The 24,356-nt window shown below is 39.8% G+C and overlaps 2 protein-coding genes across 2 annotated transcripts in view; one reads left to right on the top strand and one right to left on the bottom strand.

Moving 5' to 3' along the window:
* The window catches only part of adamts13 (ADAM metallopeptidase with thrombospondin type 1 motif, 13), a 45,691-nt gene extending 45,071 nt beyond the window's left edge, over positions 1-620 (top strand). Inside the window, exon 31 of the mRNA XM_089119389.1 lies at positions 150-620. Within this exon, the coding sequence (XP_088975515.1) occupies positions 150-323 (174 nt within the window). The 3' untranslated portion in view covers positions 324-620. The remainder of the gene's footprint in view (positions 1-149) is intronic.
* LOC120473835 (carnitine O-acetyltransferase) lies at positions 394-23,681 on the bottom strand. Its single transcript, XM_039663874.2, has 14 exons — positions 23,454-23,681; positions 20,558-20,836; positions 20,001-20,119; positions 19,224-19,277; positions 18,965-19,130; positions 11,865-12,039; positions 11,204-11,382; positions 11,010-11,110; positions 10,031-10,150; positions 9,806-9,928; positions 4,850-4,985; positions 4,696-4,758; positions 4,407-4,544; positions 394-2,957 (listed from the first exon to the last, which is right to left on the bottom strand). Exons 1-14 carry the CDS (start codon positions 23,478-23,480, stop codon positions 2,748-2,750), a joined length of 1,890 nt encoding a protein of 629 aa, XP_039519808.2. The 5' UTR covers positions 23,481-23,681; the 3' UTR covers positions 394-2,747.
* Between the last annotated feature and the right edge of the window lie 675 nt (positions 23,682-24,356).

Below are 24,356 nucleotides of genomic sequence, written 5' to 3'. Positions count from 1 at the left end.
CAGCTAATGGCGCACTGTGTTTTGTGGGTCATTTGCTAAGATACTGTAGATACTGAGCCGGCATTTAGTAAAAATAAGTAGTCATGCAAGCACTAAGATTGGTAGACATTGCGGATGTTCTGTGTTATTGTTTTCTTTTGTTTATCCAGATTCGTGACGTGGATGCCTTAAAGACGACCATATTCAGAGGGACACGGCTCTTCCTGTGGAGCTCCTCGGGAAGCAGGGCTGAAGTGGAATTCCACGGGGAGTATCAGCAAATCAAGGGAATGTTCAGGGCCGAGTATTCGTACGTTGACCCTTCTGAAGAAGAACCAGTGTAGAGTGTTTCTAGTCCATAAAGAGCCTTGGAACATTTAACAACCATAATTTAGCCAGTTCAGCACACCAGAATCAGAACAGGAGGATTTATTAGCATTTCATCAAAGATATAATCTGAAGTATTCTGTCTTGTTTTGATATATAATGTTAAAAAAAAAATAATACAATTTACTGTTTATATATAAGTGCTTCTGTATATTTATTGTAATGAACATGAGATAATCTGTTGACAATAATGTGTGCCAAATCTACTCCAAATCTAACAGCACAAATAAATTAATTAACAATCATAAAATGTATTTTCTGATATTTTGATTTCGAACAGGCTGTGGCCCTACTGAGAGTTTTGGTGAAGAATAACAGTCGTACTTAGCAATTGTGAAACTAGCATGAACCCCCTTAACCCCTTAACTGTCACCGTCCTGGTACCGGGACGCCTAACTTTACTTAACTATATTTCTATTAAATCCTAATCTAATTATGACAAATTATATATTTTTGGAAAGGTCTAAGACTTTTAATTAAATATTCGACCCCTGTTTTGTGTTAAAAATTATGTAGGAAGAGTAATTAATGAATTTATGACAAGAGTGCACCTAAAAAAATCTGCATCATAACAGGAGATTTGACCTTTGTCACAAAAAGTTGATGCACCCACTTTTAATCATTGAAACTTCTGTTTTTATGCTAAAAGTTCATAATAAAACATATAATCTAGTATTTTTCAATAAAAAATAAAAATTATAGTATAACATTATCCTCTAAAAATTATAATATATATGTATATTATCCTCTAAAATATAATAATATTTTTTATCGCCTTTTTTATTATATCACATATTTTAGTAGTTATCATAAATTAGGTATCATAAAGCTTATAAACTCAGAATTCATCCTGTGAAAACCATTTCATAATTGAACGTTGCATTACCATAGAAACGGTACTTATTTTATGAGGCTCCTCCCCTTTTGGACATCCTTATATTTCATAATTTATGATCAAAACCTTTTCTAATCTTGACAAAACACATATTGTCAGAAAGGTCTGAGTCTCAAGGTTCCAAATTTTGTGACAAAATTGATATTTGGACAGAAATGTATTAATTTATTAAGGCAGAATGTACACAACTAAATTCAATGGAATTCAATGGCACCCGGTGGCTATTTTTGGTACTACGCCTAAACAAAATCTCATGGGAACTTCAATTTTTGTGATATCAACTTCAAATTTGGAACATAACTTGGTTAGATTTATGGCTTTGATTTTATAACAATTTTAGAGTAAAAATATTTTGTAAAATATATATTTTATATAAAATAAAAAATATATAGTACAGTATATTTGATTTGCTGTGAATTAAAACTTCCATAACTTTTTCATACTTTCATTTTTTGAAGTGTTTTCACTTCAGCAATAATCTGCTGAGTGTTTTCTTTAAAACAAGACCAAACTTGGGTATATATTCCAAGGCATTCTTGAATTACAACCATTTAAGTGTGAATAGAGCATTTAACCCCCATTCTCAAAAAGGGGGGGTGACAGTTAAGGGGTTAAAGCCCAAGGTATATTTTGTTTTTGTTTTTATGCCTACACTTAGCATATGTGTACAGACAAACACATAGTCATTCAAAGTATATAGTCCATTTCAGTGCTTCCCAAACTTATCAGCCGAACCCCTAAGATCTACAGTAAAATATTTACTTGAAATACCCCCTGAGATTTGAAGTAAACATCTCAATAATTTAACAAAACATTCACGTTTTTTCACGGTTCCCTGATTTTGACTAATGGTCACTTCACATATCTGTATCTATAATCTATATATAATCTTTTTTTAGTAAGTGTTTTGATTGTAATATAATGATGGAATTTATTTCATGCACACTGTACACATACTGTATACTAGCGTACGCAAAAAAACAAACAAAACTGAAGTATACTTTGGGCTTTACATGATATGAACTGGGCAACCAGCCTTCCCAAACATATAGTTGTTACAATTGAAACTGTAAAACCAGAATGAACATGTCTCAGTCCCTGTTTGAGTTTGTAGCAGTCTTAATTCATAGTCACTTGGTAGTCACCCTGGATAGTGAAATCCAGTGAAGTACTTTCTGTGCCATTAGCATCATTAAAATATACTGCAAAAATGGGAAACAGGTTTTCCCATGCTTTGTTCAACCAAACAGATTTTTAAAAGCACCACATAGTCACAATGCTTACATATTGAATGGAACCAACCTAACAATGGTTTTCTTATAGTTTTTGTATAATGAAGACACACGTCACACTCCTGTGGAATATTAATATGAGCCATTAATGCATCCCAGTTTCATAATACTGAAAGTGGGAAAAGCCTGCAGTCTGAAAAGGTTTCAGGGCTCCTGTGAGAGTTTCTTTTACCATTAAATAATGTCATCACTCACTAGGACTTAGACACCTGCTCCAGAAGAGTCTTCATGTCCAGAAGAGCATCCTCTAGAAACCTGGACAGTTTAGTAGCATTGGTTTCTTCACAGCTATTGAAGGCTGTAATTACAAAGTTGATATGGTCATCCATGGGGTTGTAGCAAACACCGTAACCATCAGGAACCATGGGTCCAAAACACATAAAACAGTCAGTCTTTGATCCAACCTGAAAATAATACAACCACAGCTTACATGAAAATGCTAAATTTCACAATAAGATACATTTAAAAAACATTTAAGCTCTTAAAGGGACAGTACACCCAAAAATAAAGAAGGCATAACTTTTATTCTTGCTGTATTATTGTTGCACAGGTGCCGCCATGTTGTGGAGACGCTGTGTTATTCTTTGCGAAAGCCAAACTCTGTTTGGCCTTCCAAAAGAGGACACAATTAGAAAACAGTTATTAAGCTTTATTTACAACACTGTTCCAGAACAGTACAACTAAAATATTCGACTGTGTGCTGCCCATTTTTCGGAGGACTGTTTCCAGACAGTTCAAGGCCGGCTGTGCACAAAGGCTAATTCTAAAAAGTGGGGCAATTCAATCTTTGCATGTACATTCTGGTGCTTCTGACTCACAGACACAGCCTGTATGTTTTCATATTTTAAGAATTTGCTACTGACACTAATAATAACAGAGGTCATTTGCATATAGAAGTCTTAAAGGTACAGCAGCAAAAATAAACAAAAAACAAGCCTGGTGAAATATATTTTTTATATTATTTTAATTTTTAAAAGAATTTTTATTCTTTTATGATGTTTTTTGTCGTTTTTGAACATAACATCTCATTTTAATTTTATTTAAAAAGTTGGACAATAGTCAGTATGTTTCGTCCTGCTATCAACTGCCTTGGCTATGTGTCTGGTTAGGACATGGTGTTACCCGTTTGAGAAACACATTCAGGGTTGTTTTGTGAACCTGACACAATGTAAAGCAGGCCAGCTATGCAAACCCACAAGACATAAGAAATCATTGCTCTTATTTCACATGCAAAGAGGTAAACCAATAATAACAGAGGTCATTTACATAGAAGTCTAAGGGCCCTATTTTAACTATCTAAGCGAATGGTCTAAAGTAGCAGTGTGCAAATGCACTTCCAAATCCACTTTTGCTAGTTTAATGGCGTGAAAAATTGTCCCTATTCTCTTAATGAGTAACGGGTGAGTTTTGGGCTTAACGTGAAATAAACCAACCGGAATCTCATCTGACTGTCATTGTAGGTGACTTTGTGGATTTATGGTTTTTGAACTTAACATCTGATTTTCATTTTATTTAAAGATTTAAGATATTATTCAAAAAGTCGAAGAAAGTCCAACATGAGATGGCATAAGAATTTCAGTCATTCATAAATAACAAGTACAGATTGCTGAGTTCAGATTGTTATTCATCAGGGGTGGTGATGGCGCAGTGGACAAGAAAAGACACATGCACTTTGGTGTGAGAGACCTGGGTTAGAATCCACTGCGAGACACCAATGTGTCCCTGAACAAGACACTTAACCCCTAGTTGCTCCAGAGGTGTGCAACCTCTGACAAATATAGCAATTGTAAGTCTCTTTGGATAAAAGCGTCAGTTAAATGAATAAATGTAAATGTTATTAAGCAGCTACAAACCTGACTCGTAAAGAGATTAAAATGTGAAGACACAGCGAATGATGTGTCCATGAAGATCTCGGGTAAAGACGTCAGATCCTCAATGGCCACCATCTTTAAACCCAGGATGTGCCTCTCTATACCCTGCCCATGGATGGCCTGATTACAAAGGAAACACAAACTGAGATCAGGAGGCGGCAAAAAGAGAGGAAAAATTTTATTTTTTATTAGTTTAGATCATATTTATTGAGAATTCTTGACAACATGACAAACATGATGTTTAAATGTTTAAAGATCAAATGACGCTCACCATGTGTGTGTGCTCTCTGTGGACTTTGGTTGCCTTCTCGAGCAGTGCTGCTTTCTCCCCATTCTGAAAATATGAAAATGAAACAATAATCACATAAAAAATAAACTTAATCAAGAGTGACAAACGAGAATGATATTAAAATGTAAACTCTTACGCTTTTTGACGGGTCATCCATGGCTTGTGTGAACTGAAGCGATTCTGTGGTGGTGGATCGAATGGCTTCCGTTCTGCCCAGTTTAAACATGCGTAAGGAGGCGCTCTCGTAAGTCGGACAGCACATCTGATACATCCTAACACAGGAACGAGATCAATCATCAGTGGGCTGGTGTGGTTATGTGAATACATAAAAAATGATTTCGTAGCATTAATGGCCAGTTAGCACTTTTTCACAGACAAGGCTCATGCCTAGTCCCAAATTAAAATACATGTTTGACCTGATTTAACTAAAAGCAACCTGCAATGACCTTAAAACATGTCAGTGCCATTGTTGTGTCTCAAGATGCACAACAGTAATGTTTTTTCTACAGCATGTTTATAAAAGCTACTTAAATGCCCTAACTGAACTAAGGCCTAATCCTGGCTTTATCTAAGCCCTGTGTGAGAAACCAGGCCTTTGAGTCCTGAAGACCATAAAGACCCTGCCACACTTTAATTCACACACAATTCTTCATTCTATGATTTTCTCGCACATTGAATATTGTTTTTTAAATTGGTCACTCACAAATGCCACAACGCTTAAACCAATTGAGTCACTTTTCAAAAGAGCCTTAAAAACATTTGACAGAAAACCGTTTTCACATCACCACTGCTTAATATTACAGAAATATAACCTACTAAGTTTTGAAAATTTTCTAAAGCTTAAATATGCCTGTGCTGTTTATAAGATCCTGCACGGACTTGCCCCACCCCCACTGAGCGAATATATTACACTAAAAAAACAGAGAGAGGGAAGAAGTGTCACCAGGGCTTCCATCAGGGGTGATTGTGTGGTGCCGTACAGGCGTACTACATTTGGACAATATGTGCTGTCAATTAAGGGGTCAGAGATTTGGAACAAATTACCACTTGTCATTAGAGAATGTCCGACATTTCCCAGATTTAAGAATCAACTTAAACAATGGCTCAAGACACATCAAAATTGTGACCATTAAAGAATTTTCCTTTCTTTCTGTTTTCTCTCTCTTCTTTAAAATCGAGGTATATAAATAAAGAACACTGTAGTATTGTGTAAGCATTTGTATGTATATTAAACCAGATTTAGTATTTATTGTAATTCCAGCATGTATACATAGAATAGCACTTTACTGTATATGTATAATTTGTCTGAAAACAGTGGTGTCTTTTGTAATTGTTACTGAATTTTAAGGTGTTCTTTAAACTGTGTAGTATTCTATTTAAACTTAAATGTTAGTTTTGTTATTTGTTATTTTGTGATGACCTGACGGGGGACTGCAGATGGAAAGTAGCCCTGGGGCTAATTCTGGCATATTTACATTACTGAAATGTTTATCAATATGCATTGTCCCTTTTAAATAAATAAATAAATAAATAAAATAAAATAAATAACATTTATCCACATGCAATTAATTATTGTGTGAAAGCATGCAAATGTGGTCATTTTATGCAACTCTCCACTTCCAGAATGCATTGCATGTTTTAAAGGTAAAGTATGTAATTTAGAGGCCACTAGTGGCACTAAACAGAATTTCAAAAATGTTGTTTCCACACCCCCTTTGGCTATCGAGATACCTATATATTTAGTCGCACCCTACATTCATGCCACTGTTTGAGCCAGAAGCTGCGTTCATCTTCGTCACGTCATGTTTATTTGGAGGGAGAGGGAGCGAGTTTTCTCATTTGTACACATCAGGCAGCTCCATAGACCACAAATCAACAACAAAACATCACCAAAGCAACTCGAAGTGCTTCGCACTTAATTTACCGAAAAGAGATCAAAGGCTTAAAGGGTTAGTTCACCCAAAAATGAAAATGAAGTCATTAATTACTCACCCCCATGCTGTACCAACCCCGTAAGACCTTCGTTCATCTTCGGAACACAAATGAAGATATTTTTGATTAAATCTGAGAGGTGGATCAGTCCTACATAGACTGCCTAAGGGAATGAAACTTGACGGCCCAGAAAGTCATTAAAGAAAATGTTTAAATATTCCATGTGCCTACAGTGGCTCAACTATACGTTTATCAAGCGACAAGACTACTTTTTGTGCGAAAGACTATTAGACTATTCCATTACTTCCTTGTGGGCCTTGAGACGAGAGTTGAAGAGATTTCCAGAACGCATGCGCGAGAACTGAGATGGACGTTCTTCTTCGACTACTTCTTGTTACCGGCTGCTCACCGCTTAGGAGTATTACCGCCACCTACCGTATAAGATGACGTGCTGGAAGCGCAAAACTTTCTGTTGACAAGCAGAGGAAGATGCACGCTGTACATACGCTTTTCAATTAGACACTTAAGAGGCTTTCACACAGGATGCGGTATGCGCTGCGCTGGCCGCTGGGTTGAGCGTTGCCCTTCAGATACAACGTGATTTGCGCTTCGCTATGCTGTATGATATTATATATATATGTATATATGTGTGTGCGTGTACACATATAACATCGAAATCAACACACGATGAGCTCAGTTCTTTTTTAGAATAAAACATTTATTTAAAAAATAACAAATGAAGAAATTATAGATATATTAAAACACACCTGACAAGCCAACTTGAATGGAGATATGTCTCCATGACACAGCTTTTTTGACGATGTCAAAATTGTATGGTACAGCTCAGGAAATTCAGACAGTACAAGCTGTTCATCCATTTTGTTTTCCGTGTTTGTTTCCATGTCCGTTTCTATTGGCCGCGCTGATAATCGTCACAGAGCGCAGTGGCAAAAGTTAAACTATTTTGAACTTTGACCGCGGCGTGCGTGCGAGCAAGTCAATGGTGCGCACCGCTGCGCTTGCGCTTTTGTCGACGCAGCAACAAAACGTCTTCGCGCGGCGCAAGCCATTGAAATGAATGGGTTTCATAGCGCCGCGCAGCGTATACCGCGTCCTGTGTGAAAGCCCCTTTATCCCAATTCAATCCCAATCAATCCGAATTCACCCCTTGCCCCTACCCCCTTGGCCCTACCCCTCCATTATGCGCGTTCACGTCTAGGGGTAAGGTGTCCCGATTCTTGTTGAGATCGAGGGGTAGGGCGAAGGGGTAGGGCTACATAGCCCTCGAAACTGAGATTTTTAATCTCAGTTTCCAAGGTAGCCAAGGGTTACACTCGAACCCTTTCTCAGTTTCTCAGTAGCCAAGGGTTACACTCGAAAACAAGGGGTAGGGCCAAGGGGTGAATTGGGATTCAGCCTTAACATCCCGCTGAAGAGCCAGCAGCCATAGCTTCAGTCGCTCAAGATCATTAAATGGGAAAGTGAAAAAGGTAAGCCGTTCATTTTGCAACATTGAAGCACTTTTACGTTCTCTGGTTGGTTTCTCACGATTCGGACATCCTGGAAATGCACACTTTTTAACCATTGTATATAATATAGCGAGACCTACAGCACATTAACCGTATTTTCCGCACTTGAAGGCGCACCGGATTATAAGGCGCACCTTCAACGAATGATCTATTTTAGAACATTTTTCATATATAGGGCGCACCGGATTATGAGGCGCATAAGATACTGCAGTCAAGCGTTTGACTGGGTTTGCGTAATGCATCCACTAGATGTGCTGGGAATGTAGCGAGTGCGCGGCGCCGGAGGTGAGGCGTTTATTAGTGTGAGCACGCTGGGGCGGGCACGGAACTTACATTCGCAGCCTGACTCATATGAGTATTCAATGTGTGGCGGCTCGCTGACAGCAACGGCTGGCTGTTTTGAATGAGATGACCCGGTTACTGTGAACGGAGAGCGCTTTATGGACATTCTGTGACGCGCGAGCAGCGCCGGGGACAGTGTGTCTGTTCGTGTGTCTGTTAAGAGTGAGCGCTCGTGAGCGCGAAACACACAACCTGAGGGAGAATAAGGTTGAACTGGCCGTGTGACAAAGCGGGCAGACGATGGACACGATTGCGAGTTCACAGGCGAATTTAATAACGCGTTGTTAACTAATTGCTCCATATATAAGGCGCTCCGGATTATAAGGCGCGCTGTCGTTTTTTGAGAAGATTAAAGGCTTTTAATTGCACCTTATAGTGCGGAAAATTGAAAAGCGTATGTACAGCGCGCGTCTTCCTCTGCTTGTAAACAGAAAGTTTTGCGCTTCCGGCACGTCATCTTATACGGTAGGTGGCGGTAATGCTCCTAAGCGGTGAGCAGCCGGTAACAAGAAGTAGTCGAAGTAGAACGTCCTCGTCTCAGTTCTCGCGCATGCGTTCTGGAAATCTCTTCAACTCTCATCTCAAGGCCCACAAGGAAGTAATGGAATAGTCCAATAAAGTTATTATTTATGTTTTTTTCGCACAAAAAGTAGTCTCGTCGTTTGATAAACTTATAATTGAGCCGCTGTAGGCACATGGAATATTTAAACATTTTCTTTAATGACTTTCTGGGCCGTCAAGTTTCATTCCCTTAGGCAGTCTATGTAGCAGTGATCCACCTCTCAGATTTAATCAAAAATATCTTCATCTGTGTTCCGAAGACGAACGAAGGTCTTACGGGGTTGGTACAGCATGGGGGTGAGTAATTAATGACTTAATTTTCATTTTTGGGTGAACTAACCCTTTAAGGGCATTCCATTTAACCCCATTGCAAGGGTTCCACCAGTAGTGGGCACTCGTACAACGTAAGAAATGACGTATATATCCAAATGAGCGAGACGGAGGGAAGTTAGCGTGGAAAAGGCATTAAAAAGGACTTAAACTTAAACGCAACCCTACAAATGACTGACTTGCTAGAATAAAGGATTTGATCATAAAAAAATTACATACTTGACCTTTTAAAGATGCTGACAAGAAGAAATGTGGCATAAATGGCATGCATGCAACCTAGGAAATGAAGTGAGAGAAGCCATTGGGATGTAAAAACACACAAGGACTTCAGGTTTTCAGGAATTTTTAGAGAGCGTTGGTCAGAGAACAAATATTCAGCACTAGGGTTTGAAACTTACCTGTAGTATGCTAACTGCAGAGCCATTTGGATGAATGCATCAGGACTCAATTTATGAGACTTTGGGAATTTTCTTCCATAGTGTGAGAAGTTAAGCACTCGAACGTCCAGTTCATGTACCATTCTATACATGGGATGTAAGAGGATGAAGGAAGTACATGATTTAATATTTATTTATTATAGGTACTGATTCAAAGACCATTATATCAGTTTGAAATGTCCTCACATGTTCATGTTCTGTTTGGCTTTTTCAATGTCCTTCTTGATTTCTGGTGTGATGTTGAATCGAAGCTTTTGTGGCATAGGTAGTGGAATCATGGGAGTTCGTACCATCTCATTTCTCCTCCTGTTACATACATGTTGCATAACATTTCATCTATAAACTTTTTAAACAGCAATACTTTTTCACAAAAAAAGCAACAACTCAACATGATCAAACCTATTCAGTGCCTTATGTTTAGGGATGCACAATATTGGTTAGAGGCCAATATTAGAGAATTTTTATTTATTGGTACTTGCTGATAAATTAATGTGCTTGCTCATTTCCTTGTTAATCATATAATGCTTAGCAATGTTAACAACTGTTAAATGCATCTTTAGCAAATCTCAAATGAACATCCATTTTAATACTCTTATAACGTTGTGATGTAGCGCAGAGTACAATTTGAATATTAGTCATTTATCTGTGATCTGCGAAAACAATTATCAGTATTATCTGCTTATCAGTATTAGTGCATATCTGTTGGTTAATACATTTACATACATTTCAACAGTTGTGGTCAATAATGTTACAAAAGATTTCTATTTTAAATAAATATTGTTTTTTATAAATGTTCTAAGTATTCCAAAAATGTATAATAGTTTCCACATAAATATGAACTGTTTTCAACATTGATAGCAGCAAATCAGCATAATAGAAGAATGATTTCTGAAGAATCTTCTGATGCTGAAGACAAGAGTAATGATGCTGAAAATTAAGCTTTGCATCAAAGGAATTACTTACTTTTTAAAATATATTTAAATAGAAAACAGTTATTTTAAATTGTAATAATATTGTGCAATATTACTATTATTTTTAATCAAATAAAGGCAGCATTGGTGAGCAGAAGAGACTTCTTCCATTAAAAAAAATCATACCAACACTAAACTTTTGAACAGTAGTGTATATTTCTTGTTCAAAAATTCCTTTGATGTCATGTCCTTACATATAGTCAACAACATGGTCCACGAGGAAAACAATGGGAGGTCCCTCAGCTGCAGCATGTTCATAGGTGAGTCCACACGATCCATCCTCCCCAATTATGAACTGTGGAAAACAGAAGAGAGTGCATGTAAAGAAGAATATCTCAATACATCTGGATTCATATCTACTCTTTGAGCTTTGTGGACAGATAGTAACCTGCAGCGTTTTGTCAAACCAGCGGTTTCCACTGTTCCAGCGACTGCCTCCGCCATGAAGCATTTGAGCAGCCACCTTGTTATGGTACATCATATCTGACACGCTTGGCTTTGGAGCATCAAGACACACTGTGAAGATGCTCTTCTGGATTGCCCGTACTGAATCCTTATTTGTCTTGTCTGGAACAGTGTAAATATGAGTGGCAAAATAGGAAAAATAAACGCCATGTCCACCAACCAACATAATGCATAATTATAGTTAATTAATCATAACTGAATAATTAATGTGAGCTCTAAAGTGGAAAAAAATGAAGCAGGGTTCACTGACTATTCAGAATGGCACAATCCCTTTTGAAATTTCAGTTGTGTAAATTATGCAAATTTGAGAAAAAAATACCTTAAAATGTATTTTGAAAAAATAGCATGTTAAGATTATTTATATACTTATTAATAAATAGGATTATTTGCCATTTTAAATAATGATATTAATTTTAAATATGAAACTTGATAATTATTAACAGTGATAACTTACCGAGATCATTTTTTGATAACTACGTTTTTGTATAAAATAATCTGCAAGAAATATGAGGGTTTTTTTTTGCCTAGTTTGTTCCCATTGACATAAAAAGGCTCTATCAAATGTTGCTTTCCATTCAACTCACCCTTGATCAGGTTGTTGTAGGCCTTGCCCCAGGTGTTACGGTGGTTGGAAGTCAGGATGCCAACTGGCTCTTTATTGGTCTGAAGGGAAGTGTTCCAGATCTTTTCCAGCTGAACATAGATCTGATCTACGGTCAGTGGTGAACCATCACTGTTGTACACATCCAGAACAAAGAACTGAGGAATACAGAGAAACAGACAGTATTTGAGATAGAGAGAGAAGTGGAAAGAAAACATATTTCTCTTTATTCATTTTTCTCACTGGATATCACCTGCAAACAAAATGGACTTTATTGTCACTGGCAAATACCAAAGCTTCAAACCCAAAGCTCAAATATGTAGAAACCATTTGAGAAAAAAAAAAAAAAAAGATTAATTTGTCAAAAATAAAAATTAGAAAAATATACTGAACACTACTATTCAAATGTTTGGGGTCAATATGATTTATGGTGCTCTTTTACAAAGTCTCTCTTCCCAGTCTGTCAGTAAGCACATTGATACTGCAGTATCAATCTACTGTATCATTAGTCACAAACTAATAATTTGGTATCAGTTCCTTTAATATCAATATTAAAATTATATAAATACAAAACACAAGTTTCTGCAACACTCTCATATGTTTTTAGTATTTTTTCTAATGTTTATGTCAAAACTCAAAACACCCCAGGCATATTTTGCTGACCCGTGTCACATAACTATGATATAAAGGATAGTCTGTGTTTCTGTGTACTTTGTATGCATGGGTAGGTTTTGCACATTTAGTTCAGTTTCCGGTGTTAATTTTCTTGGTTATTGAAGATTGGATTCAACACGCCAGTATGGAGACGAATCTGGTCATAGGTCTGATAGCTGTGACAGAAGAACTGGGATCCAGCAGCAGATAAATAGCTGCGTATCCTTCTTCTCCTTGCAGTCCCTAGATAGGCACAGACAGGCATTTTTGGACCTTTACCACCATGCCCACTATGATGACAACCGCCTGTGTGTGATTTTCTGATCCAGCTTGAACACTGAGATAAGAGTGCTCTTGAATGGAGACGGACCTCTAAGGACCTTTATGGAGTGTGTAGAATGGGTACTCCTCCACCAAGGTTCCCCCTTCACCATCTGCGAGAGTGAGGAGGAAAAGAGAGTGCCAGTTGCAGGCATTAACACTGGTGACAGATGCGCCGTAGCCCACCGCGGATGTGGAGCCAGAGCTCACAACGATACCACTGCCAGTGAGGAAAGAAACTGAGCTAAGGACCGTCCAAGGATCAGGAGATTGAGTCGTCCGTACCTGACGGAATTTTGATGAGATTTTGAGTTCGAGGGGATGAGGTGAGGTCCTCTACTGTGGGAGAGCAAGTATATCCTGCCCATTTTGTCACCCTGCGCTGAACCTGTTTTGTCACCTGAAATCAAGTCTGTGTTACCACCCTGCCTCCCACTCCCACCTCCAGCCAAGAGAAAACGTTTGCCTATTCCAAGTCGGCCAAGAGGGTCGTTCCTCTCTGAAACCCTTGCCTGCACTTTCCACTCCATCAGTCCAACCTGCACAGTCTCATCTCAGTCCTTCAGCTCCTCCCATGCTGGCTCTTTTTCTCTGCCTGGATTTGCCTTGGGCTTTGTGTTCACCAGTCAAGTCCTGGAGTGTCAACTTGTGACTCACTCCACCTCGGTCTGTCCAGCCCTACGGCTCCGTCAGGCTCCTCCTTCCCTCGAGCTCTGCCTTGATCATCGGTCACTCCGCCTTTGCCTCAGTCCTGGCTCCACCTCAGTTTCTTGTCACTGACATATTGTGTCTCCCGGTTCCTCCAGCTCCAACCTGGCCAGCTCCATCTTTGTCCCTCGGCTCACTGGTTTCTGCTGCTAAGCCTCTACCATGGCTCCTCCCTCACTTGAGTCCGGCATGGGCTTGCATCCTGGCCCTCCTGCAAGGAGTTTCCCTCTGTCTCCTCCCGTCTTTGTCTCCACCTTGACCCCTGTCCCACGTACTCTGGAACTCTGCATCCCTCCACCTAAGCTGTCTCCCACCTGCCTCTGTTGGACTTTTTTGTAAAGATCATGAAGTGCAAGGTTGTGCCTCCTTGATCTGGGGTCTTGGTTATTCATTGTCTGATTACAATTTACACATGTTGTCCATTTGGTTGATTGGTTTGTTCTTTGAATTTAAACCCGTGTTTCCTTCAGTTCTTTGTCAGTTCCCTTTTGAAGGGAACTCAACAATACGTCAAATGACGCTATGGGGAACGTGACAGGTGTCTGAAATCAAATATCAACTATCAAATATCAATCAGTAATCAGGTTGACCGGCGACAGCCTGTGCATCATCAGCTTGAATGATGAGCGCATCAATCTGGATGTATAAGAAGGGCGCCTTGAAACCGTGACAATATCCTTTTCGTCTTCAGGGACTGTTTGTCTGTTTGATAGTATCAGCGATTAAGCGTGCAGAGACACGGAGAAACATTTTTCGCGAGTGTGCCGACCTATGTCCAGATATTTGACACCGGAGGATTCACACGATCTGTGCGTGTTCTGCCTGGGAGAAGAGCACGCGCGGGAAGCTCTCGGGGGAGTTTTCTGCGCGAACTGTGAGAGTTTTCCTATCAGAACTCTCTGCTCTCGACAGTTCCACTTCTCGAGGGAAGTGGACGTGGCATCTGAACCAGATTATCAGGGCTTCCTGGGTATGAGCTCCCACACATTGTGGTCGCTAGGTTACAGGCCTCAAAGGGGCCTTCCTGGTTATGAGTTCCCACACACTGTGGTCATCAGGTTACAGGCCTCACCAGGCCTTTCTGGTTATGAGCTCCCATATACTGCGGTCGCCGGGTTATAAGCCTCACCAGGCCTTCCTGGTTATGAGCTTACTCATACTGTTAAGCTCCCACATATTGTACCAATCAGCTTACAGGCCTCATCCAGCCTTCCTGAAGGTGAGTTACCAAATATTGTGGTTGCCAGGTTACAGGCCTCACCAGGTCTTCCTGGTCATGAGCTCCCACATACTGTGGTCGCCAGGTTACAGGCCTCAACAGGCCTTCCTGGTTACGAGCTCCCACATATTGTGGTCGCTGGGTTACAGGCCTCACCAGGCCTTCCTGGTTATAAGCTCCCACATACTGTGGTCGCCAGGTTACAGGCCTCAAATGGGCCTTCTTGGATATGAGCTCACACATTCTGTTGAGCTCACACATGCGGTACCCATCAGGTTACAGGCCTCTTCTCGGCCTTCCTGATTATGAGCTCTCATATACTGTGGACGCCAGGTTATAGGCCTCACTAGGCCTTCCTGGTTACAAGCTCCCACAAATTGTGGTCGCTGGGTTACAGGCCTCACCAGGCCTTCCTGGTTATAAGCTCCCACATACTGTGGTTGCCAGGTTACAGACCTCAAACGGGTCTTCTTGGTTATGAGCTCACACATTCTGTTAAGCTCCCACATGCGGAGAGCTCCGACTGAGCTCTGGCGGTCCACTAAGCGGTGGTCGCCGGGTTATAGGCCTTATCAGGCCTTCCTGGTTATGAGCCCCCACATACTGTAGTCGCCAGGTGACAGGCCTCACCAGGCATTCCTTGTTATGAGCTCCCACATACTGTGGTCGTCAGGTTACAGGCCTCACCAGGCCTTCCTGATTATGAGCTCCCACATATTGTGGTCACCAGGTTAAAGGCCTTATCAGGCCTTCTTGGTGATGGGCTTCTACATGTCAGGTTACAGGCCTCACCCGGCATTCCTGAATGTGAGCTCCCACATGCTGTGGTAGCCAGACTACAGCCTCACCCCCGTTCCTCCTAAATAAAAACACCACCTTTCCTTAGCACTTTTGCTCCCACTCTGTGGTCACCAGGCTTCAGGCTTCATTGGCCTTCCTGGTTGTGAGTTGTCAAATGTCAGGTTGCAGGCTTTACCAGGCCTTCCTGAATGTGAAACCCCCACTTATCGTGGTCGCTAAGGTGTAGTTGTGAGTCTTCACATATCAGGTTACATATCAGGAATCAGGAATCTATTATTGTGGTAAGTCACACAACGAGATATCATGTGTACTTTCTAAAATCCATTTCTTATGGTAAGGGTCTCGTGCGGTATGCTTCGGTCCCTTCTTTCGTGGCTCAGACCCTGGTTTTTCCTCGGGTCCCACTTTAAGAGGCGTTCTGTCGCTTAAGTAAGCTACGAGGACGCCCTTCTCTTGCTAACTTCCACTTTGTGGAGTAAGCTCCCACAGGTTGTGGTCACCAGGCTGGGTCTCACAGACCTTCCTGAGTACGAGCTCCCACCCAATGTGGTCGCCAGGTTACAGGCCTTACCAGGCCTTCCTGGTCATGAGCTCCCACACACTGTGGTCACCAGGTTACAGGCCTCAACAGGCCTTCCTGGTTATGAGCTCCCACAGATTGTGGTTGCTGGGTTACAGGCCTCACCAGGCCATCCTAAATTCAGAGTGAAGTACAAGAAACCATACTTCACCTATTATTGTGGTAAGTTACACAACGGAAGTCTTGTTTACTTTCTAAAATCCATTTCTTATGGTGAGGGTCACGCGCGGTATGCTTCGGTCCCTTCTTATGTGGCTCAGACCCTGGTCTTTCCTCGGGTCCCACTTTAAGAGTTCTTAAGAGCTAACTTCTGGAAGTAGCTCCCACTTGGTGTGGTTTTTCAGGTACAGGCCTTATCAGGTCTTCCTGAAAGTAAGCTCCCACAGGTTGTGGTCACAAGGCTGGGTCTTACTGACCTTCCTGAGTACGAGCTCCCACCCGATGTGGTCGCCAGGTTACAGGCCTTACCAGGCCTCCCTGGGTATGAGCTCCCACATATTGTGGTCGCCAGGTTATAGGCCTCACTAGAACTTCATGGTTATGAGCTCCCATATACTGTGGTCGCCAGGTTACAGGCCTTACCAGGCCTTCCTGGTCATGAGCTCCCACACACTGTGGTCGCCAGGTTACAGGCCTCAATAGGCCTTCCTGAATTCAGAGTGAACTACACAAACCCATACTTCCCCTGTTATTGTGGTAAGTCACATGACGAGATGTCATGTGTACTTTCTAAAATCCATTTCTTATGGTGAGGGTCACGAGCGGTATGCTTCGGTCCCTTCTTTTGTGGCTCAGACTCCGGTTCTTTACTTTGGGTCCCACTCTAGAAGTGTCTTTTGTCACAATACATTACGACAGGCACTTCCCTTGTTCAAGCTATCTCCCACAACTGGTGGTTTTAGGTCTCATTCTACCTTTTTCGAAGGTCGCCCCACATTGTGGGTCTGGCCTCTGGCTTTCCTGAAGGATGAGCTTCCACATGCTGTGGTCGTTGGGTTTCAGGCCGCACAATGTACGGCCTTCCTGACATGAGCCCTCATGTTTCGGAGCTCCCCACACAGGGGGTCATCAGGTCTTAGGTCTCATTGACCTTCCTGATTTTGATCCCTCTCTTACTTCCTCAGTGCTCAACAGCAAGCACTGGGTGGAAACTCATGGATTGAGTGAACGATTCCCGTTGTTCTGAGGTTGAGTCACACTCTCCGAAGGATCCCATCTCTGTGATCCGAAACTCGATGGTTTCTGCCAGCTTCGCAGGCCTTCAGTTTTTGTATGCCTTCCTAGGCAATTTCCAGAGGCTCTGTCTTGGACGGCCAGACTATGGCCAGACTGTGTGTCTAACTGCAGATCACCAGGTCAGCCTGGGGGCATTTCAGGAGGAGTGTTCTCCTGAATATTCACTGGCCCTTTGGCCCCCTAGCCACACTCCCTAGAAGGGACCCCTTCTATTTTGAAGTTGTGGTCCTAAAGCCTTTGAACTGGCCCAGATTTACCCACGTTAGTACGTTCTGGTTTTTCTTGGTTCATTAGCTTGGGCTATGACCGGTAGGGAGTGCTGTCACTGACAGCCCGATGTAACGTAGGGTGAGTGGTTTCAGTGTTCCTTGGAATAACTGGTTCTGACAGTTGTCACTGCCTTTTCGGCATGCACTCCCCTCAGCATGGCGGAGTGGGTATTTCGTTCCCCATAGCGTCATTCGACGTATTGTTGAATTTCCTTCGAAAGGGAACGTCTCAGGTTACAACAGTAACCTATGTTCCCTGAGAATGCCTCGGGGCCAGCCTGCAACAGTCCCTTCAGACGATAGGATGTTGTCACGGTTTCAAGGCGCCCTTCTTATACATCCAGATTGACGCGCTCATCATTCAAGTTGATGATGCTCGGGCTGTCACCGGTCAACCTGATTACTGTGAGTTGATATTTGATTTCAGACACCTGTCATGCCTGAGGCATTCCCCATAGCGTCATTCGATGTATTGTCTCGTTCCCTGTTCTCAGGGAACATACTTTACAGTTGTAACCTGAGACGTTCTCATCGCATTATGTTGTTCTATTCTGGTTTCATGTTCCCTGATTAAAATGTTAAATAAACACGATACTGCTAGAGTTTAGATCCTGCATTCATTTTTATTTTGCAACAAGCTGTGACATATGAGAGCAAGCATGCAGTGAAAAATTAAGGCTTGTTTAAGAAGATTAAGAATACTTTAAGAAAGTGCATGCTTTATGTTGGTAGTATTTTCGTTTTATTTTATTCATTCATGTTGTAATATATTATTTTATTATTGTTTAATCACAATCACATCATTTTTACACATTTACACCTACGAACAATGAGTGTGTCAGTGTGTTTTGATTGGTAAACCGCTTTGAGAGTGTTTTTGAACGCCCCTTACATTAACCGTGTTAGATCCAGGGTGGAAAAAACAGTGTCCCTTGGACATGACGACAACACGTTACTAACGCAACCAGGCCTTATCCCCTTTATTTTATATAAGCCTTGGGCGGAAATTATTTAAATGAGGAATATTTAAATTAAAATTAAATAAAAAATCTTCTGGAAACGCACAAACGGTATGTGCGTTTCCAGAAGAAAACTCAAGACTACAATCGAGGTGTTTCAGAGAGTTCAGAAACAGAGCTTACTGATTTGGAGATAACTTTTTGCTTTGTAATTTTGCAGACATTTTTTTATGATCAAACAGCAACATAACAAATTAAAAAAAGTTGAAAACGTACAAAAGCAAAACAGGTCCTCTTTAATGTGTTTGAAATAAGCCTGAAAGTGTGGCAAAGCACCTGAAAGTTGTGGACCACTGTGATGTGTGTAGGAGGGTTATTTCCAGTTGCGTGGTTCACCACAGTGTCCCTCTTGGGTCCAGGGATCCGACATGAAGACAGCACCTGGTAATACTGGTCCATGCACAAAGGCTTGCCACCCAGATATTCCACAGGCAATGTTTGACTATGACACATTAAAAAATGTAGATTAAAACAAACTAATACATTTAGACATTTTCTAATTGCTTCAGAAAATAATAATAAAAAAAAAACTTACTTATCAATCATACTTTTGAAATCCAAAACACCAGCAATGAGTTTAGCAGCAAATCTATAAAAGAGAATGCTGGAATTGATAAATCTGAACAGGTGAAAACATATTGCAATTTTGGAAAAACAGGCACACAGGTCAAAAAGATTGATTTCTCAGAGACATTTTGTATAACAAACAGTTTTAATTTTGACTAAACACTCTTAGCTTAAAAAAATCTAAAAAAGAGCTTTAAAGAGATATAGATAGACTATAGATAAATAGCAGAGTATGGATATCATGTAACAGAGGACAACACGTTAAGTAAACATACAAACACCACATGTAATGTTTATTTCTCATGATGGTTTTATATAACCTGACACTACACACTAAACATACTTTAAAGATATATACCTTTTTATGAAATGTCACTATAGGTGTTGATTGCAAAGCTATTAGGGTAAATCTAAAAGTGGAACATGGCCGAATCTAAAGTGCACATCCCTTTGAAAAAACAGTCCAATGCCAGGAGTAGCACATGTGCCAAAAATAGCCAAGCAAAGCTAGAACTCTGTGTAAAGGTCGATTTGAAACTTAAAACCTCAAAACTAAAGACCTCTCCAAAATTTATTTACCATCACTTTTGATAAGTCTATCCTGGCTGAATAAAAGTATTATTATTATTATTATTATTATTTAAGTCTTACTGACCCCAAACTTTCAAATACACATTAGTTTTCAATAATTAAATTTGCTCAGTTGTGTCTCATTGCCCACATAAAAGTAACCGTCGTCACCCACCTCTTTTGTCCCTGGCGGTCTTGGAAGTGCATTTTGGGTAAAACAACCCCTGGGCTTGTGTACATCGCCACAGGCATTCGAGAGTCCAGGTAGGCTGACTGCATCCACCAGTCAGAGAGCTGGATCATACAGAGGGAATAATTGAAATATTTGCCAGTTAATTACACACGCAAAATAAAAGTACTGTGTTAAAAGTACTAAGTTAACTTTGTCAGTGGTTATTGTACTCTTTTGGATCCTGTTTTTGCCAAGTTTTCATCCCAAAAACATGTCACAGACATAACAGGCAGAGAGCTGCCTCCACATTGTCTGATTGCCTAATTGCCTCATTTTTTTCTTTTGCTGTTTACAGATAATACAGATTTTTAGTAGTGTTTGATTTTTCAACAGACTTGTTGCAATAATATCTATCAGGAAGTAAGAATATTTTATGTGTGGTATTGAAAAACAAATCAAAAGTATTTAGTAAAGTGCTAAAAGTAAATTATTATAGCTAGCAAATTATTAAAAAACGATGTGATTATACAGTTAGAGTGAATTACGGCACACCAGCGCACCCAGTTTTCGGTTTTGCGTGCCCGGCGCTCGAGGCTCTTCTGCAGTCTCTCTCCTACGCCACCGGGCTGGAGGAACTCCTTCATGAGCTCCTGCGTGTGTGCCATCTCCTCTTCGGAGATCAACGGCTCGAGCGATGCCATATACCGCGCGCATGTCTGCTTCAATGGCGGAACGGGCAGCTTCGGCAGACTCTCCTGATGGACCAGCGTCCGGTCAGAAATTTGAACAACCGGCACTGGAGTCGGCAGTCGGCAGGGCTTCACCAGGGCCGTCCTTGCCTAAAAATACAGATGATACATTGAATTGTTTTAATAAGATAATAATAATTATCTTAATAATAAATACAGGGTATTGTTGAGTGTTCATTTTAGGCCTTGGAAGTCCCATTAGGCCAGAACTCGACTTTGTCGTTAGTGGAAACCAGTGATTACAGTTTGTAAGGTTACAAATATTTTTCTTACAAAAACACATGGCTTTCCTTCAGAAGGCCTTTATTAACCCACTAGAGCTGTTACGGTAGCCAGCCCTTTTGGAATATCCTTACTCCAGTTTCAATGCCTCCTTTTGCATGTTTAGGGACTCATATAATTGCTTCCTAGTATGTAGGACTGCTGCTGATTGATTGCTGATTGACTATCACCTGTTCTGATTCAACTCTGATTAGTTAACCTATATCTGGCTTGTTAACCTGGTGTCTGGTGGTGAAGGATTCTGTTATGAAGGAGATGACAGAGGCAGATCCAAATGCAACAATTTATTCAAATCTAAGACTTTGTCAAAGATAAAGAATCAGCATCAACAGTTTCAGGGTTAAACAAAGGCGTGTCGATAACCAGGCTGAAGATCAAGGGCGGGCTGCAGGCAAACGAAATCCAGAAACAGGCAGAGGGTCACTAGGCAGGCTGCAGAAAATCACAGAGATCCACCCAGGCAAGAGTCAAGACACAGATAGGCAAGGAAAACCAGGAATGCTCAGGCATGCACACAACAGTGAAACAATCCTTCACAACCAGACACCAGGTTAACAAGCCAGATATAGGTTAACTAATCAGAGTTGAATCAGAACAGGTGATAGTCAATCAGCAATCAATCAGCAGCAGTCCTACATACTAGGAAGCAATTATATGAGTCCCTAAACATGCAAAAGGAGGCATTGAAACTGGAGTAAGGATATTCCAAAAGGGCTAGTTACCGTAACAAGAGCCTTATGGATTACTTTTATGATGCATGGATGTGCTTTTTTGTCCTTTACATTATTTTTACCATTCAATCCTATTATAAAGCTGGGAAGAGACAGGATATTGTTTAATATAACTTTGACTGCGTTTGGCTTAAAGACAAAAGTCATATATAGGACTAACCATTTAACAACATGTAAGGTGTTGGTGTAAAAAAAAAAAAAAAAAAAAAAAAAACATTGTGCAGGATCGAAAATGAAAATCCCCCAAAATTGATTCAAATAACCGATAAATTCTAGATATGATCTGTGTTCCCATATTTTGTTTTATTTATTTCAAGCAAATAGTGTAACAACAGTCTTTTGTCTTTTATATTTTCATATTACAATATTTAAGCAATATAGCACAAACAAAAGTGGTTTTCTCAAATATCAGCACGAATGCAAATTAATTTTAAAACAGTTCAATAAACAATACGTTTTATCATTTAAATAAATTTTAAACACAGTATTCTCCATTTTGAATGTTTTTTGTTCTTTTTCACAAACAAAACAGAACAGTTGCACCTGCAAACTTCAAAATGTTTTTTTTTTTTTTTTTTTGTTAATGAATTGAAAATTAGTCAGACTGTGTGAACGAATCAATGCATGAATGGCTCACTTATTAAGACCTGCTGCCACCTATTGGCAATTTCAGTTTCATAAAAGTATCATATATCGAAAAGTTTCATTTAAAATTTCTATATTCAAAATGTTACATTTAAACACTAATTTCATAACATGCAACTGTAATTGCAGTATGCATTTAAATAATAATAGTGTAATAATCAAATCAAATAACTCTAATAATAAATAATTACAGTAAAAATATTCATAAATAATAAATATTAGTATTTTCTATCATGCACCACTTTGATTTTTCTCATTTACTATTAACATAATGACAACAATGGACATGTGTATTAATTTAAATTAATATAATTTAAAGATGTTCTACAGTCTGTAGTGTAATTGTTATAGTAGGCTAATTTTGACTAAGAGAGGGGTGCCCTTTATAGTGCATGGCCCTTAAAATTTAGTAATAAACTAGTTATTATTTTAATATTCCGCAGGGTAGGCGTCATACATGTAACGAGTTATTGTGCCATTCATTTAATTAATTTAAGTATCTTTTAAATTCGCTGTGTGCGTGTGTGTTTATATAAAACCCCTCTAAAAGGTTATAAAAAATCCCTTTAGGCTATTCTTTTGAGATACTGAAAACTGTGCTTTTACACGAGGACCTTTCACTCCACTGTTTACAAACAAGTAGCCTAACTATCCTTGGTTAAATAGAGTATTTCGTTATATTGATCGGCGATGTTCCGTTGTCAAAGTGCATGCAGTGGCATTGACAACAACTCTGACATTATGTTGCTGATTTGTCCTCTAATTATGTGGGTCATCACAACATGGCATAATTCATTCGTCATGTTTTTAGATATGCTACTCGTAACAGCAAAATGACGCACAACAAATGCATAGGCTACAATGTTTCAGAACCAAGCTATCTAAAGGCGATGGATAAAAACAAACGCGCAGCACATCAAAACTGCATGGGCGTCACGGCTATTGGTTCATAATCATAACATTTGGCAGGCGAACAATTAACTGAACACTGTTAAAATCAATGCGTTTGTTGGCTAATGTATTGCACACTATAATTAACCAGCACTCACCGCAGTTCTGGTCAGAATGCACAGCATGATTTCACGCAAACGATCTTGAAGAATTCAACTGACAGCTAAAGAACAGGACCTCCCCGACATTATGCGCTCCAAGGGCGACCAAAACTTTCTTGACAAGTAGCAACACGGGTCGCACACATAGGTCGCACACCCTCGCCCTCACTCGGATAAGATTGACAACTGCAGCTACCAGTTTATTTTGACCCTGAATGACTTGCACTAAGCTGGTGAGGCACCAAATAAAGAAAAATAAATAAATTATAGCTATGCGGTATTTATATAAAAAAAACATTTGTATAGATAACGTGTATCTAAGTCTTTTATTTGATCAGTTAAAATGAACGGTGATATTTAAAACCATAGCCTATGGGTAAAACCATAGACAGTAAAAGAAATAAACATTGCCATCTGTCGGCCTGTACGTTCACAACGTCATCGCTAAGCGACTGTCAATGTACTCTAAAATATTTTCAGACAGGAATCTGTCAAATTGTTAATTGATCATTACCTATTTTTCTAATGGCCAGGAACATTAAGCTGTTTGCACTTATATGTGGTGCTTTGATTCAAGCTCATACTTTTAATGGACAAATATGTGCTAAAATAAAACAACTCTACTTCCTCATGTATAAAACTAACCGACTAGATTTCATCATGAGTTCTCATATTTATAAAAAGCATACACCAGAACCTGCGCAAAATTCCGCCCAAAAAAGTCAAAATAATCCCCGAAATACAACGCCTAGTTTACAATAATAAATATCTTAATCGGCATGATTTTCATAATCCACGTTAAATTGTAGGCCTATATATATATATATATATATATATACACACTTGTAATTTGAGTGATGAACTCCGATAATGAGTGTAATATTATAGGCTATAATTAAA

This window comes from Pimephales promelas, chromosome 14 (assembly GCF_988280905.1).
Source record: "Pimephales promelas chromosome 14, fPimPro1.hap1.1, whole genome shotgun sequence".
Classification (NCBI taxonomy): domain Eukaryota; kingdom Metazoa; phylum Chordata; class Actinopteri; order Cypriniformes; family Leuciscidae; genus Pimephales; species Pimephales promelas.
This window is presented reverse-complemented; position numbering and strand designations above follow the sequence as displayed.